The following is an 18258-nucleotide window of genomic DNA, read 5'->3' as shown; positions in this document are numbered from 1 at the left end:
TTAATCATGATACTGAAGTTTGTTGGAAACGCTTATTTCTAAACTCTAAAGCATTTGAAATACACAAATCACTTAGTTTGATTATTTTGTGGTTGTTCCAACCCCAATGCCATATGTCTTCCAATAGAAGCTACCTTGATGTCCAGAAAATTCTCTGGGCAGTATTTTTCAATTTCTGCTTCAAAGAGGACAAGGGGATTACAGCTCTGCCTAGAAAGAAATGAAAACACAGGAATTATACAATTTAGGGGAAACACACTGTACCTCAGTCCATGATGGACAGTTGTCCATTCTAGTGCTCTGTGGGCTCATGCATGGATCCCCCACCGAAAAAGCCCCATGTGAAAACCCCAAATGATTAAAAGCAAGGCTTTGACCCTCTTTATAATGCACTTTCCACTTCCCCACAAAGATTAACAGTGGTTGCTAAGATGAAATCCTGGAACCCTTTTATGCACATCTGCAATGGGATATAAGGAGCCCCCATGGCTCAGAGATTAAAGTGTCTGACTGCTAACTGAAAGGTCAGTGGTTTGAAACCACCAGCGGCTCTGCAGGAGAAAGACGTGGCAGTCAGCTTCCCTAGAGATTTACAGCCTTGGAAATCCTATGGGGTCGCTATTAGTCAGAATCGACTTGCCTGCGGTGGGGTTTGGGCGATAGAATATACGTGATCCTATGACTGCATGAAAAAAACCTGTTTTGGGAGAACACTTAATTGTGTTCTTATTCTGAAGATATGGTAAAAACTTAAAATCAGTTAGATAATCTTAGGTTATCTTAGTAATATGTTACACAGTAAGATCAATATGCCTCAAAATTCCCGTAACATTTCACAACTTACTGTAATAACCAGAAAGGTCTTCTCCCAGAAATTATACTGACCATTTTCGAAATTGCATCTGGAAATCATGAGCCAGCAAATGTCCAGAAACCGAAGTCATTACCATGGTAACACTCTGCACGACAACAAAATCTGAATTATTCTTTTAGCAATTATATTTTGGCAAGTCATTTAAATAAAAGGGAGGGAATTCTATGTAAGAAAAGCAAAAAAACAGTGGATTGGGAACAAACATAAATATAGCTCTGTGAAGCCAAAAGCCAGAGTCCCACAATGACTGTTCTAGTACCACGATGCCTTTTTTATCATTTAAAATTTCTTCCATTGGATATTAGCAGTCACACAGCTTCTTTCTTGTCATAAAGTGCTGAGATGGGACCATGTTTTATTAAAAGAGTTCCTTATAAATTGTCAAACGGTAAACCTACAACCAGAGACTTTTAGAGGTCACAACAATATTCTTCAAAGACAGTTGTATATTCTACAACGTCCAGGCTAATGTTCCTTGATCAAGTAATTCTAAAGCAAAAGCAATTTAGGGAGAACTTGCACTTAAAAAAAAAAAAAAAAGAGGAGCTCTGGTGGCACAGGAGCTAAGCGCTCGGCCGCTAACCAAAAGGTTGGCAGTTCAAACCCACCAGCTGCTCCTTTGGGAGAAAGATGTAGCAGTCTGCTTCCGTAAAGGTTAGTCTTGGAAACGCTTTGGGGCAATTCTACTCTGTCCTATAGAGTCGCTATGAGTTGGAATTGACTTGACACCAATGTGTGCAGTAAAAAGCTGCCCTTCTTAGCCACAGCTGAATTCCCAAGGCATGCTCACAGAAGGCACAGGGATCTGAGGGCACATGTCAGCTGTACAGAAGAACCGCTTCAGTACCTACCTGGCCATACAGGTGATAATCAAATTCATAGATCTTGTTAAATTTAGAAAGGCCTTCCCTCTACAAGACACACAAAAAAAAAATAAACAAAAATTTTAAATTTAATTATATTAATTTTAGTTATAATTAATGACTGCTCAGTATAAATATCAAGCAAAACTGATAAGTGGGAATATTAAAAATACAACAGGATCTCCTACAGATAAAATCTAGGCTACATTACTAAAATCATTTATTAAATGCCCCTCAAAACAAAGTTAGCAAGCACATACTTCACTGAATCCATGGAATTTTTATGCTTGATGGTACCTTTAAGATCAGCTAAGGTAACTTTTTTTTTTTCCAATTTGAAAGCAGTTACAGTTTTATTAACCGACCAGATTACAAAAATAATCATGGTAGATACCTTAGTTCATCCTTCTAATAAGCCTGTTGATCTGGTCTTCCCTGTTGCCAGCATCTCCACCTTCTACAAAATGGGTGGTCTTTTCCTTCATCCCACCTCGTGGAGAAGGCAAATTGAGGGCCACAGGAAGTTGTGTGCTTCTTTGAAGCGTTTCCCAACAGTACGGATCCTCCATGCAGATGCTGGCATATTTACCAAGAGATCGTGCCATCAAAGTGTTATCCGTCAGGGCAATTCGCTTCTTACTGATCTCGCCATAACCGCGCTTATAGATCAGTTCATTCACTGACTTCAGGTTTGGGTATCCCCATGCAATATATGGTTCCACAATCCTCAGCATGTTAACTGAAGCCTTGTGGAGCTTAACAAAGGTGCCGCTGAAGATCTGGCGAAAGCGAAGAAGCTGCAACACCTTTTGAACCTTTGGGCTCACACCATTGATACCTCTGATCCTGATAACAAATGCCACCTTGGGTTCTGCAGGTACATAGAAGTTGTCAGCTTTTCTTGCCATCCTAGCCATTCGAATTTCAGTCCTGTACATCTGCCTATATTCCTCGTGATAGTGCTTAGCTTTTTCATAGATAAACTTCCTCCTTGCCTTTCGAAGCATCTCTTGGGCAAATTTCTTTCTCAGGCGCTTGATCTTTAGTTCTGTGAAATTCCTTCCCTTTTCCTTAAGGGTTTCTGGCACATCAGGAACGTTCTTTTTCTTCTCTTCGACACCCTCTGTGGCTCCAGCAGGAAAAAGAGCTAATGTAACATTTTTTTTATAGATGAGATTAATTTGTCCAAAGTCACATGAATTAATGTCAGAGAAAGGATTAGGTCCTAAGTATCTTGACTATTTTCTCCTTCCTTTCCACACAGCTCTCCCTCCTTGCCATACAACTGCACCAATAAACTGGACCTTCCTTGGGTTAGTCATTCACCTTTCTGACCCTCAACTGATTCCTCCTCTCGGTTCTGAGATCCAATGACACCGTGAGGCCCCATCAGAACTGGGGTCCGGTCTACAAAGCATTTCTTCAGCTGCAATTATGGATCAACAAGACCCTCTAGAATATACCCTGATGGTTTCCCACAAAGGTACTGAAAGCAGTTATGGATGTGATTTTTACGCCAACAATGAAGAGATGAGAAAAGTGGGCTGGGAACCGGAGAAACAGTCAACAATTGAGAATTATCAGTATCAAGAGTTTCTCTCAGCTGCTGTGATAAAGAATTCCTTTATGTGGCATTTTGCCTTGGATCTTTGGAAAAATGGCTTGACAAATTTTCCCTCCAAACCCTGAGGAGTTATCTTTCCCTAGTTTCTACCCCACGGGGCTTGTTACTTTTACCAGGTGCACTGACATTTTCTGGATAAACTGTAAACAACTTGGTTTGATGCTTTTTTTTGGCCCTGGGCTGCAGCCTGCGCTGTGACTGGTATGCACCTTGCAGAGAGTGGTCAATATACTATGCAAATGAAGTGACTATGGACTATACAAATGAAATTACTATAGCCTACTATGCAAATGAAGCGTCAGCAGCCTACTGAGAGGGGATTGGTCAGTTCGTGGCCCTGGTGGGAGGGCCATGCCTTGAAATTGATGCTGAGTTTCTGTATATACGAAGCCAACGCCACAGAACATTTTTCAGACAGGAGGCAGACTGAAGCAGAAGGAAGAAAGAGAGAAGCAGCAGTGGGTGAGGTGGCAAAGAACATCCTAAAAACTATAACATGGGTCAAGGGCTGTAACACTGAAGACAGCAACAGGCCCAGAAGAGGCCTCTGGCAGAGCCAGTGGCAACAGGCCTGGCTGTGGCAGAATAGGTAGTGATGGAAGGGAAGCTGAAGGCAGAGAGGGCTGTCCTGAGAGGGCCAAGAGGTGGCCTGCACAGATGAGAGGGGGGTGTGCATGGCAGAGAAAAGAGCCTGCTTGCTTGAGCAGCTGAGAGGATCTGACAGAGCTGTGCTGCACTGAAGAAGGGAGAGATGTGCTCTCCTCTTCGGGGGCATCTTCCAGACTTTGCCTACATGCTTCCCGATTCTGATCCTGAGTTGCAGCCTGTTGATCCTGATCCCAAGCTGTACCCTGTTACTTCCTCAATAAACCACTTAACTGTAAGCATGGTCTTTGACCCCCACATGTCTGTCGGTCTGTTGCACTGTGGGGGCTTGTGTGCTGCTGTGATGAAGCCAACAACTAATAGGTTCTTGCCAAGCAAACCAGTGAACTGGAGTCAGCCAGACTCGGGGATGAAAGAACATAAAGGTTTATTCACAGTTTGCAAACTGGGAAGCAGGCAGGGTCTCACAACCTAAGGTGGCCAGCTCCCTGAACCAGGGTAGATTACTCCTTATACAGGGAGTGACATACACATTCATGAACAGTGAAGGGAGGATCGTCAGTCCTGTGATACCATGCACAGCCCTAAAAAAAAAAAAATGGCAATGGCTCTCTACTGCCAACCCAGGAAGGTCGTACAGTGGGTAAATTTGGAGTTGGTGGGCCTGCACCTCAGCCATTCTGCCAGAAGAAAGGAAACCTGGTGTATTAACTGTTTATGGGGAGGTGTTGTAAAAGCTGCAACGAAAATGTAACTAGACCTTTCTGAAAAACAACTACAATGGGATGGTCAATAACCCTCTGCCCGCTTCAGTGATGCTGGAAGCTACGCCATCGGTATTCAAATACCAGCAGGGTCACCCATGGCAGACGCGTTTCAGTTGAGCTTCTTTCAGACTAAGACAGACTAGGATGAAGGACCTGGCAATCTACCTCTGAAAAGCATTAGCCAGTGAAAACCTTATTAATAGCAGCAGAACACTGTCTGATATAGGGCGGGAAGATGAGCCCCCCAGGTTGGAAGGCACTCAAAATACAACTGGGGAAGAGCTGCCTCCTCAAAGTAGAGTCAACTTTAATGATGTGGATGGAGTCGAGCTTTTGGGACCTTCATTTGCTGATGTGGCGCAATTCAAAATGAGAAGAAACAGCTGCAAACATCTATTGATAATCGGAACGTGGAATGTACAAAGTATGAATCTAGGAAAATTGGAAATCGTCAAAAATGAAATGGAACACATAAAGATTGATATTCCAGGCATTAGTGAGCTGCAATGGACTGGTATTGGCCATTCTGAACCAGACAATCACACGATCTACCAAAGCTTGAAGAACAATGGTGTTGCATTCATTGTCGAAAAGAACATTTCAAGATCTATCCTGAAGTACAATGCTGTCAGGGATAGGATAATATCCATATGCCTACAAGAAAGACCAGTTAATACGACTATTATTCAAATCTACGCACCAACCGCTAAGGACAAAGACGAAGAAATTGAAGATTTTTACCAACTTCTGCAGTCTGAATTCGATCAAACATGCAATCAGGATGCACTGATAATTACTGGTGATTGGAATGTGAAAGCTGGAAACAAAAAAGAAGGATTGGTAGTAGGAAAATATGGCCTTGGTGATAGAAACAATGCCGGAGAATGCATGACTGAATTTTGCAAATACCTTGTTTCAACAACATAAATGCTGACTATACACACGGACCTTGCCAGATGGAATACACAGGAATCTACCTGACTGTATCTGTGGAAAGAGACGATGGAAAAGCTCAACATCATCAGTCAGAATAAGGCTAGGGTCTGACTGCGGATCAGACCATCAATTACTCTTATGTAAGTTCAAGTTAAAACTGAAGAAAATTAAAACTAGTTCACGAAAGCCAAAGTATGACCTTGAGTACATCCCACCTGAATTTAAAGACCATCTCAAGAACAGATTTGACCCGCTGAACACTAATGACTTAAGGCCAGATGAGTTGTGGAATGACATCAAGGACATTATACATGAAGAAAGCAAGAGATCGGTAAAAAGACAGGAAAGAAAGAAGAGACCTAAATGGATGTCAGAAGAGACTCTGAAACTTGCTCTCGAACATCAACTAGCTAAAGCAAAAGGAAGACACGATGAAGTAAAGGAGTTGAACAGAAGATTTCAAAGGCCGGCTCGAAAAGACAATAGTATTATGACAACATGTGCAAAGACCTGGAGATAGAAAACCAAAAGGGAAGAACACAATCAGCATTTCTCAAGCTGAGAGAACTGAACGAAAAATTCGAGCCTCAAGTTGCAATATTGAAGGTCAGCAGTTCGAATCCGCCAGGCGCTTCTTGGAAACTCTATGGGGCAATTCTATTCTGTCCTATAGCATCACTGAGTCGGAATCGACTCGACAGCACTGGGTTATGGGGAAAATATTAAACGACAAAGGAAGCATCAAAAGAAGATAGAAGAAATACAAAGAGACACTATACCAAAAATAACTGGTCGATGTTCATCCATTTCAGGAGGTAACATATGATCAGGAGCCAAAGATACTGAAGGAGGAAGTCCAAGCTACATGAAGGCACAGGTAAAAAACGAGGCTCCAGGAATAGATGGGATGAATATCAACTGAGATGTTTCAACAAATGGACGCAGCTCTGGAAGTGCTCACTTGTCTGTGCCAAGAAATTTGGAACACAGCTAGGTACCTGGCCAACCGACTGCAAAAGATTCATATTTATGCCTATTCCAAGAAAGGTGATTCAACCAAATTTGGAAATTATTGAACAATATCATTAATATCACATGGAAGCAAAATTTTGCTGAAGATCATTCAAAAGTGGCTACAGCAGTGTATCAACAGGGGACTGCCAGAAATTCAAGCCAGATTTAGAAGAGGATGTGGAACCAGGGATATCACTGCTGATGTCAGATGGGATCCTGGCTGAAAGCAGAGAACACTAAAAAGATGTTTACCTGTGTTTTATCGACTATGCTAGGGCATTCAACTGTGTGGATCATAAATTATGGATAACATTGACAAGAATGGGAATTCTGGAACACTTAATTGTGCTCATGAGGAATCTGTACATGCATCAAGAGGCAGTTGTTCGAATATAACAAGGGGATAGTGCATGGCTTAAGGTCAGGAAAGGTGTGCATCAGGGTTGTAGCCTTTCACCATACCTGTTCAATGTGTATGAGGACCAAATAATCCGAGAAGCTGGACTATATGAAGAACAGGGCATCAGGACTGGAGAAAAAAGCTCATTAACAACCTGTGTTACGCAGATGACACAACCCTCCTTGCTAAAAGTGAAGAGGACTTGAAGCACTTACTGATAAAGATCAGACCACAGCCTTCAGTATGGGTTACACCTCAACATAAGGAAAACAGAAATCCTCACGACTGGACCAATCAGCAACATCATGATAAACGGAGAAAAAACTGAAGTGTTGTAAAGGATTTCGTTTCACTTGGATCTGCCACCAACACCCATGGAAGCAGTAGTCAAGAAATCAGAAGACACATGGCACTGGGCAAATTGGCTGCAAGAGATCTCTTTGAAGTGTTAAAAAAAAGCAAAGATGTCACCCTGAGGACTAAGGTGCTCCTGACCCAAGCCATGGTGTTTCCAATCGCCTCATATGCATGTGAAAGCTCAACAGTGAATGAGGAGACCCAAGAATTGATGCCTTTGAATTGTGGTCTTGATGAAGAATACTGAATATACCCTGGACCGCCAAAAGAACAAACAGATTTGTCTTGGAAGAAGTATAACCAGAATGCTCCTTAGAAGCAAGGATGGTGAGACCGCGTCTCACATACTTTGCATATATTGTCAGGAGGGATCAGTCCCTGAAGAAGGACATCATGCTTGGTAAAGTAGAGGGTCAGCAAAAAAGAGGAAGACCCTCAACGAGATGGACTGACACGGTAGCTGGAACAAGGAGCTCAAGTATAACAACAATTTTGAGGATGACCAGGACAGTGCAGTGTTTCGTTCTGTCGTATACACTGTCGCTATGAATCAGAATCGGTTCGACAGCACCTAACAACAGGAATAACAATGGTCTGTGAGTTCTGTGTGGCCACTGCAACAGATTATTGAATGCAAAAGAGAAATAGTGCTGTGGGAAGGGTGGCTGGTGTCTAACTTGGTAAGAAGGTTGGAGAGCTGAGGTATATCTGACTACCACCTCATAGGAGTCAACCTTGGGCTGATTTTGATTCATGACAGGTTCTGACGCTACTACTCAAACTTCACAGCTGCACAAAGACAATTTTTCAGTGTGGAATATTAAAGGCTGCAGCCAACAATGAACAAGGCACAACGGCAAATTTTAAGAGGGAAATTAGTTTAGTACTGGTACCTAGAGTTCCTACCACCCATCTGTCAGTTTGTCATACTGTGCTGGCTCCTGTGTTGCTATGATGCTGGAAGCTATGCCAGTGGCATTTCAAATACAAACAGGGTCACCCATGGCAGACGAGTTTCAGGGGAGCTTCCAGACTATAACTAGGAAGAAAGGCCTGGCAACCTACTTCCAAAAATTAGCCAGCACACTAGAAAAAGATATTGTTTGGTAAAGTAGAAGGTCAACAAAAATGAGGGGAACCCTCAATGAGATGGACTAACGCAATAGCCTCAATAATGGACTCAAACATGAGTATCATGTGCCATGAAGATAGCACAGGACCAAGCAAAGTTTCGTTCTGTTGCACGTGGGGTCACCATGAGTTGAAGCCGATTTGATGGCAATTAACAACAACCTGGAGTTCAGCTAGTCTAGCGTGGCCAAGAAAAGAAATTACCTCTACAGACTCAACTGCTACTTAAGTTCTTTTAGTAACAGAGAATGAACATTATCTAACCACTGGTTTCTAAAACTTCATTTTAAGAAAGCAAGGAGCCTCCCCAAACAAAATCTGACATGGACCCTGACATACAAGAAGACAGATGTACTCTGGCTGCAGCAAGGCTGCAGTCCTACTCAGACTCTTTGCAGACTAGCCTCAAGTAGCTTCACATATTGAAAACCACTGGTCTCATCCTCCAATAACATGTCTGCTGACTCAGGTTCAGGGTTCTCTCAAGGCCTATTCTACCAATAGTCTTTAGGATTTAAAATATTTTTCCTGAAATTTCAAACTTGCCTCCCTGTAATTCCCATATACTGAGAACAGTATATAATTATTTGCAATCCCACGTCTTGGGTGAGGTGCTGGGGGCGAGGGACTGCAATGCAATAGGTTTCTTTCATATATGGCCTTCCTGGCCCTGGGTTTGTAATTCTCCTAAAAATGACTGGTTGGGCCACAGTCCGCCCTGAGATTGGTCTACTTTACCCACCTTGCAGGGATTACCCAGTTTACTAGTCAGGTAGATTGTGTGTAAAACCACCCAATAGGATTGAGTGACTTGCGGTTCACCGAGGGGATTGGTTGGTTCATGCTCCTGCTGAGAGAACACCACCTTGAAATTGACAAGGAGTTTACTTATATAAGCAGCTAACCCCACAGAAGTTTTTGAGAGGGGAGGAGGGAACCTCAGGACCAAGAAGAGCCTGGAGTGGAGTGGTCTGGACCTGGGGTTCCTGCACGGGGAACCTCCTAAAAGAGCTGTAATACGGGTCAAGGGCTGTAACACTAAAGACAGTGAGAGCCCTGGAAGGGGCCTGGTGGCAGAGTCAGTGGCCAGAGGCCTGAAAGGGGCCTGGCAGCAGAGTTGGAGCGCTGAGAGGGCCTGCATGGCTGAGCAGGCTGCTACACTGGCTATGAACTAGGCCAGTGAGCTGCAGAGAGGCCGATGGTGGGTAGCAAATGGCGGAGAGAACTAATAGCAGAGAGACCTGATGGCAAAGAGATACTGAGAGAGCTGTCCTGGTTGGAAGTCGTCCTGCACAGAAGAAGGCCTTGCCTATGTGCTTCCTGATTCTGATCCCGAGTTGTTCCTGTTACTTCCAAGTTGATCCTGATCCCAAGTTGTAGCTGGTTAAAACCAAAAAACCAAACTTGTTGCTGTTGAGTTGATTCTGACTCGTAGTGACCCCGTAGGACAGGGCAGAACTGCCCCACAGGGTTTCCAAGGAGCAGCTGGTAGATTCGAACTGGCGGATTCGAGCTGCTGGCTTTTTCGTTAGCAGCCAAGCTCTTAACCACCATACCACCAGGGCTCCACCCACAGGTATAGGGGTTATAATTCACAACACGTTTTGGGGGCATGCAATTCAATCCACAACAGTATTGTTCCATCAATGCCTGTGTGTGAGTTGTGTCTTTCCTGGTGACCTTGGACCTCGGCTCAACGATTACCTTGTCTCCCTGACTAAAAGGTGAGCTCCACAGTCACACTGATAGCCTTCCTGCCTCACATGCCAAATACACCAATTCAACAGATTCTACATGTACAACTGATTACGTCTTTCAAGTTGCGCAACCATTCTCACCCTCCTTTTCTGAGTTGTTTCTCCCTTATTACCATAAACTCACTACCGCTGAGGTTCCTATCTTATCTTTCCAGCTGTTGCTGTCAATTTGATCCCATATAGATAGTTCTTAAGACAGCATAATGCTGAAGCCAGACTTTTTTTTTTTTTTTACTAGTGAAGCTAAACCATGGATCGATTTTAAGATGACGTCAGGAGATATTTTTGGTTTAAGTGTTAAAGATTATTTCGGGGCAACAGTTCCACCCTCCATGGCTCCAGAAAGTGTACACTCCGTAAGAATTTGAAGTTCTGTTCTACATTTCCCCCCCTTTGATAAGGAATCTTTGATCAAAATGTTCAGTAATGGTAGCCAGGCACCATTCAGTTCTGGTCTCACAGCAAAGGAGGCAGTTGTTCATGGAGGCAATTAGCCACACATTCCGTACCCTCCTCCTATTTCTGACTCTCCTTCCTTTGTTGCTCCAGGTGGATGGAGACCAGTTGTTGAGCCTTGGATTCTTTTTTTTTTAATTGTTGTAAAAATACATATAACACAACATTTGCCAGTTCAACATTTTTCAGGTGTTCAATTTAGTGATATTACTTATATTAACCATGTCATGCAACCGAGTCGTTGACAAATTTCCATCACCATAAACAAAAACTCACTGCTTCCTAAACAATGGCTCCCCGTTTTCCCCTCTCTCCTGCCCTGGGTAACTACTGATAAACTTTGGTCTCTATACATTTGTCTATTCTTTTTATTTCATGTAAGTGACATCATACGATATTTATGCTTTTGTGATTGACTTACTTCACTAAGCGTTTAAGGTTTTCAACGTTTGTTCACATTGTAGCATGGATCAGGACTTCATTTCTCTTTCTGGCTGAGTAGTATTCCAATGTATGTATATACCCCACCTTAGTCATCTGTTGATAGACATGTGGGTTGTTTCTACCTTTCAGCTATTGTGAATAGCGCTGCAAAGAACACTGGTATACAGGTATCTGTTCATGTTGCTGCTTTCAGGTCTCTTGGATACATACCTAGGAGTAGAATTGCTGGGTCATAATAAGGCAGAGGTCCACAGGTTGCAGAAAATTCCACTGCCACAAGCAGTTTGCTCAGCCTGCCCTGTAACTTTCCACTAGAATCCCAGTTCCTTTGCTTGGCCTGCCCTGTAACTTTCCATTAGAATCCTGGCTCCTTTGCTTGGCCTGCCCTGCAACTTTGCGTTAGAACCCTAGTTCCTTTGCTTTACCTGCCCTGTAAAAATAAAAAATCATGGCGTTGCATGAAGTTATATGTAAACCTCACTGCACCAGTGTAGTATGATTAAGAATGTAGCTGACATAACTTGTATACTTGTAAACCCCTTAAAAATAACCTTTCCCCTCGGCCTCATGGGGCAGTCTTGACAGAAGCAGCGCTGGCTGCTTCCTTTCCTTGCACAATGAAATAAAGGGACCTTTCCACTCTCCCTCCTTGGTCTCTCGTTTATTGACCGATATGAGTCACGCTAAGCAGAAACTGGGGTTTCCACGCAGTAATAATATGGTAGTTCTATGTTTAATTTTTAGAGGAACTGCCAACATGGCTCATCTTAACTGATGCAGAAAAAGCATGTGATAAAATCCAACACGCTTTGTTGATAAAAACACTCAGAAAACTAGAAATGGAAGGGAACTTCTTCAACACGACGAAGGGCACTTCGAAAAACACACAGCTAACATCACATACAATGGTTAAAGATTGAAAGCCTTCCCCCTAAGATCAGGAGTAAGGCAGGATGCCTTCTTTTGCCGCTACTATTCAACACTACTTTGGAAGTGTAAGTACAACAATTAGTCAAGAAAAGAAAATAAAAGGCATCTCTTTTTGCAAACAACATGATCTTATATATAGAAAATCCTAAAGAATCTACAAAATACCCACTAGAGCTAATAAATGAATTCAGTAAAGCTGAAGGATATAAGATCAACACACGCAAATCCGTCTGATTTTTATACACTACCAATGAATAATCTAAATGGAAATTTAAAAAAATAATTTCATTTACAATAGCATCAAAAAGAATAAAATACTAAGCAGTAAATTTAACCAAGGAGGTGCAAGACTTGCACACTGAAAACTACAAAACATTCCTGAAAAAAATTAAAGGCCTAAATAAATGGAAAGACATCCCATTTTCATGGATCAAAAACATAATATTGTTAAGATGGTAATATTTCCCAAAGTGATCTACAGATTCAATACAATCTCTATCAAAATTGCAATAGCCTTTTTTGTGGAAATGGAAAAGTTAAATGGAATTGCAAGGGTCCTCAAAGAGCCAAAACAATCTTAATAAAGAAGAAAAAAGTGATGCCTCACACTTCCTGATTATAAAACCACAAAAACTACAGTAATCACTACCGTGTGGTACTGATATATAAGCACAGACATATAAATCAGTGGAACGGAACTGAGAGTCCAGAAATAAACCTAGACTTCTACTGTCAATTGATTTTTTCCCTAGATTTTGTCGAGAATATACACAGCAAAACATATGCAAATTCAACAGTTTCTACGTGTACGATTAGCGATCAATTGATTTTTGACAAGAGTGCCAAAATCATTCAATGAGGAAAGAATAATCTAACAAATGGTGCTGGGACACCCGAATATCTATATGCAAAAAAATGAAGGTAGACCAATAACTCACACAACATACAAAAATTAATTAAAAATGGATCAAAGATCTAAATATAAGACTTAAAACTACAAAACTTTTAGAAGAAAACACAGGGACAAATCTTCATGACCTTGGATTTGACAATGGATTCTTAGATACGACATCGAAAGCATAATAAATAATAAAATAAAAACAACCCAATTGAAAAATGGGCAAAGAACTATGATAGACATTTTTCAAAGAAAATACACAAATGGCCAAGAAGCACATGAAAAAACGCTCAAAGTTATTAGTCATTATTGTTGCGTTAACTGCTGTAGAGCTGACCCCCGATTCATGGCAACCCCATGTACGTTCTGTTGTGATCCACGAGAATCGAATCAGTCTCCGCCATGGATTGAATCGTGTCCCCCAAAAATATGTGTGTCAATTTGGCTAGGCCATGATTCCCAGTGTTGTGTGATTGTCCACCATTTTGTCGTAATTCTCCCATGTGTTGTAAATCCTCTCTCTATTATGTATTGATGAGATGGGATTGCAGCAGTTATGTTAATAAGGCAGGACTCAATCTACAAGATTGGATCGCGTCTTGAGCCAATCTCTTTTGAGATATAAGAGAGAGAGAAGCAAGCAGAGAGACAAGGAGACCTCTTACCACCAAGAAAGCTGCGCCGGGAGCAAAGCATGTCCTTTGGGCCTGGGGTTCCTGTGCAGAGAAGCTCCTCAACCGAAGTAAAATTGATGACGAGGACCTTTCTCCACAGCAACAAAGATACAAAGCCTTCCCCTGGAGCCAGTGCCCTGAATTCAGACTTCTAGCCTACTAGACTGTGAAAGAATAAATTTCTCTTTGTTGGAGCCATCCACTTTTAGTACTTGTTACAGCAGTACTAGATGACTAACATAGTCTCCCGCACAGAAGGTGAGAATTCCACTACTGAAACACCACTGCCCCCCCTTATCGTTCATTATTGTTAGGTGTCGTCGAGTCAGTTCCGACTCATAGAGACCCTACGTACAACAGAATGAAACACTCCCTGGTCCTGTGCTATCCTGACAATCGTTATGCTTGGGCTCATTCTTGCAGCCACTGTGTCAATCCACCTCATTGAGGGTCTTCCTCTTTTCCGCTGACCCTGTACTTTGCCAAGCATGATGTCCTTCTCCAGGGACTCGTCCCTCCTGCCATGTACAAACTATGTAAGACATTAGGGAAATGCAAATTAAAACCACTGCACATCAATATGGATGGCTATTAACAGAAAACAGTAAGTATTAGTGAGGATGGGGAGGACTAGATTAGAAACTGGAATTCTCATCCACTGCTGGTGGAAATGTAAACCGGTGCTAGCCACTGTGGAAAACAGTCTGGCAATTCCTCAAAAAGTTAAGCACAGAATTAATACATGACCCAGTAATTTCACTCCTAGATACATACCAAAACAAAAAAACCTGAAAGCAAGTATTCAATCAAAAACTTGAATATGAATTTTCATAACAGCTCTACTCAAAACAGCCAAAAGATGGGAACAACCCAAATATTCATCAAAGGATGAATGGGGAAACAAAATGTATCTATTCAGCCATAAAAACGAATGCAGTGCTGACACATAGAGAAGATGGTTGAACACAAAAACACTACCCTAAGTAATAAGGGGGTGTGGGCAGTGATTGCTTAATGGCTACAGGGTTTCCATTTGGGGTGATGAAAACCTTCTGGAGCCTCTGTCACCTCAAGTAGTTCCAGACCCTAGTCTCTGTCACACAATACTAGAGCCAGATTCTTAGTCTCTGTTACCCAAAATACACCCTGGAGTCCAGTCTCTGTTCCCCAACCAGACCGCCAAATTCTGCCACCCTAAACAAGACAACTATACCTCTGTCTCTATCATGCCCACTGAGAAACAAGGTACAAAATGTCACCTCAAACTGCAGACCTGCACCCATGGTCCCTTTAACTTTGATGTAGACAACCAGACCCCCATCTGTCATCCTAAACTATACAACCAGACCCCAAGCACCACTCACCCCAAACTAGATAAGCAAACTCCCATTCTATGTTACCCTAAACTAGACCTTGGAATTCTAGGTAGGGGTAAATGACTGGACACATTGTGAATGTACTAAATGTCACTGAATTGTATACTTTAAAATGGATAAAATAGTGTATTTTGTTACATGAATCTTACCACAGGCACACACCAAACCCTCACTGCTCCCTAATAGTCAGGAATGGCCCTCATGACCCGCCTTCAATTGCCTCTCTTGCTTATCTCACTGTCCCCTCCTACATGAACTTAACTAACTTCTCACTGTTTTTTAAATTTTTACTGTGCTTTAAGTGAAAGTTTACAAGCCAAGTCAGTTTCTCATATAAAAACGTACATATACCTTGCTATATACTCCTAGTTGCTCTCCCTCTAATGAGACAGCACACTCCTTCCCCCATTCTCTATTTTCGTGTCCATTTGGCCAGCTTCTGACCACCTCTGCCCTCTCATCTCTTCTCCAGACAGGAGTAGCCCACATAGTCTCATGCGTCTACTTGATCCAAGAAGCTCACTCTTTACCAGTATCATTTTCTATCCCACAGTCCACCCCAATTCCTGTTTCAAGAGTTGGCTTTGGGAATGGTTCCTGTCTTGGGCTAACAGAAGGTCTGGGGACCATGACTTCCTGGGTCATTCTAGTCTTAGTCAGACTGTTAAACCTGGTCTTTTTATGAGAATTTGAGGTCTGCATCCAACTGCTCTTCTGCCCCCTCAGGGGTTCTCTGTTGTGTTTCCTGTCAGGGCAATCATTGGTTGTAGCCGGGCACCATCTAGTTCTTCGGGTCTCAAGCTGATGTAGTCTCTGGTTTATGTGACCCTTTCTGTCTCCTGGGCTCATAATTACTTTGTGTCTTTGGTGTTCTTCATTCTCCTTAGCTCCAGGTGAGTTGAAACTAATTGATGCATCTTAGATGACTGCTTGCTAGCATTTAAGACCCCAGACGCCACTCTCCACAGTAGGATGTAGAAGTTACTGGTTTTGAACATGTCAAGATACTGCAGTCTACTGTGTTGTTCTTTATACATACTGTTTCCACTGCCTGGTAAAACCTTACAGCCTTAGCTCAAATGTTCATTCGACAAATAGTTATTAAGAGTCTCCTGTTTTCCGGATGCTGCATTAGGCACTAGGAGCATAGTAATGAACAAAAAAGACACAGTCCCTGCTTTTCGGAACTCCCAGCCTAAGGAGGGGTGGTGAAAGGCATCAAATGAAGCACAGTGCATTATTTAACTGAAATGGGTAGGTGCTTTCCAAGTAGGAAAATAGGATGCCATAGCAGCACATCACAGAGGATCCCTGACCTAGTACGGGAGAAAAGGGTGTAGGAAAAGGTTCCTTGAGAAAGAAACACCTAAGCAGAGTCCTTAAGATTAAGAAGTTAGTTAAGGGTAGAAAGGCCATTCTCAAGAGGCTGAGAAGCCTAGAACTAGACAATCTTGGGGCTGGTCACTGAGATGCTAAGCCCTGGAAAGAGGTGAAGCTCTTAGCTGACACTCACACAACCTTGGCTCGTGCACTTGCTACCCCTACCCTGGACACACCAGTCTGGGGACTCTGGAGTCTAGAAAGAAAAAGAAGCAAGGAGCTTCACCCCAAGCTCTTAGAAATTCTTCAGAAAACCATTTCAGGATCTACTTTCACTGTCTGAGAAAGTAAGGTCCCCATGTCACCTCCTTCATGAAGCCTTTTCTTAACTTCCCTTTTCCCTATGCCTCCAGTGTGTCTAGAACACGCTCTGTCTGTCTCACGTGTCTGTCTCTGGAATTACTCTGTAGGAGCAGATGGAGGACTGACTTCACTGTTGATCCCCTGCTACAGAGCTGCCCTGTCAGCAGGCTGCAGAGGACAGGAGATGTGGTAGAACACAGGAAGGGCTAGCTCAGCTGGGGAATAACCCCTTAGGGCTTAAGGCCCAAGTTACAGGAGTTGGGTCAGTAGGTCCCAAACTTCACTGACTAGCCAGTGCCCCAGGTGATTCTGACAGCAGACAAGTTGAGTAAGGCTGATGGGGGAGATCAAAGATTTTCAAGCAAATAAGTCAAATGTCCTAACTATATGCCAAAGCTGGATGATGAAGAAGGAAAACCAAAGAATCGATGCCTTTGAGTTATGGTGTTCGAGAGTACTGAATATACCATGGACTGCCAGAAAAATGAACAAATCTGTTTTGGAAGAAGCACAGCCAGAATGATCCTTAGAAGCAAGGATAGCGAAACTACATCTCACATACTTTGGACACGTCATCAAGAGGGACTAGCTCCTGGAGAACATTATGCTTGGTAAAGTACATGGTCAGCGAGAAAAAGAATCTCAACGAGATGGACTGACACAGTGGCTGCAACCATGGGCTCCAGCATGACAATGACCATGACGATGGCGCAAGTCCTGGCAGTGTTCCGTTCTGTTATACATAGAGCCGCTATGAGTCGGAGCCGACTCGACGGCACTCAACAACAGCATCAATCTGAGGAAAGCCGGATGCCTGGGAAACCAGACAGGAGGCCACTGCAATAGTCCGCAGAGAGCGGCGGCGGCGGGACCCAAAAATGAGAGCAATAGTCCCCATCTCTACTCCAAAAGCCCACCTCAGCGTGCCGGTCCGCGGGCCGCCCTCCGGGGCACAACGGATCGGAAATGCGCTTTCTTACCCGCCTCATGCGACTGTTGGACAGCAAGTCGGCGATGCCTTTGGCCGCGTCGTTTTTCTCGGCCACACAGAGGACCTTCCGCACCCCTCGGAAGGCCACTTCCATGGCGGCGCGGGACAAGGCGCGTGCTCTGGCCCGTGGCAGCCACCGGCGCGCGCAGCGGGCGGCAGGAAAAATCATCCCTGAGCTCTGTACATGCTAGGGGAGCCGCGCTGAGGCCAGCCCGCCGCCCGCAGCTAAGGCGACGAGCGCCCCCAGGAGCCACTCGCGTTCCGGCCGCCTCCCCACCAGCCCGCCAGGCAACCGCCGGGCCGGCGGACGAACGCGCCCCCTTCGCCCGCTCGCTACTCTCCTTTCCGGCGGTGCCGCCGGCCTATCTGCTTAGTACGGGGAAGTAGTCACTGCTCGGCCGTCCCGCCCCCGCCGCACGCTTCCGCACCCTCTTCCGCGCCTACTCGGAAACTCCCGCGAGCACTTCCGGGTCACGC

The 18258-nt window shown here is 43.6% G+C and overlaps 1 protein-coding gene and 1 pseudogene across 3 annotated transcripts in view; both read right to left on the bottom strand.

Annotated features, from left to right (window-relative positions):
• The window catches only part of TOP3A (DNA topoisomerase III alpha), a 46779-nt gene extending 28829 nt beyond the window's left edge, over nucleotides 1–17950 (bottom strand). For 2 of the 3 annotated variants that reach the window (XM_023539748.2, XM_003420663.4), the window contains exons 1-4: nucleotides 17771–17950; nucleotides 1726–1785; nucleotides 886–959; nucleotides 135–210 (exon numbers count right to left, since the gene is read on the bottom strand). In XM_023539748.2, coding sequence (XP_023395516.2) covers nucleotides 135–210; nucleotides 886–959; nucleotides 1726–1785; nucleotides 17771–17950 — 390 coding nt within the window. Of the gene's footprint in view, nucleotides 1–134; nucleotides 211–885; nucleotides 960–1725; nucleotides 1786–11206; nucleotides 11440–17770 lie in introns of those variants that run through there. The other variant, XM_064279382.1, reaches the window with a different exon arrangement.
• On the bottom strand, nucleotides 942–17863 carry LOC135230387 (large ribosomal subunit protein uL30-like; annotated as a pseudogene).
• Nucleotides 17951–18258: the final 308 nt, after the last annotated feature.

Source organism: Loxodonta africana, chromosome 2 (genome assembly GCF_030014295.1).
Source record: "Loxodonta africana isolate mLoxAfr1 chromosome 2, mLoxAfr1.hap2, whole genome shotgun sequence".
Taxonomy (NCBI): Eukaryota; Metazoa; Chordata; class Mammalia; order Proboscidea; family Elephantidae; genus Loxodonta; species Loxodonta africana.
This window is presented reverse-complemented; position numbering and strand designations above follow the sequence as displayed.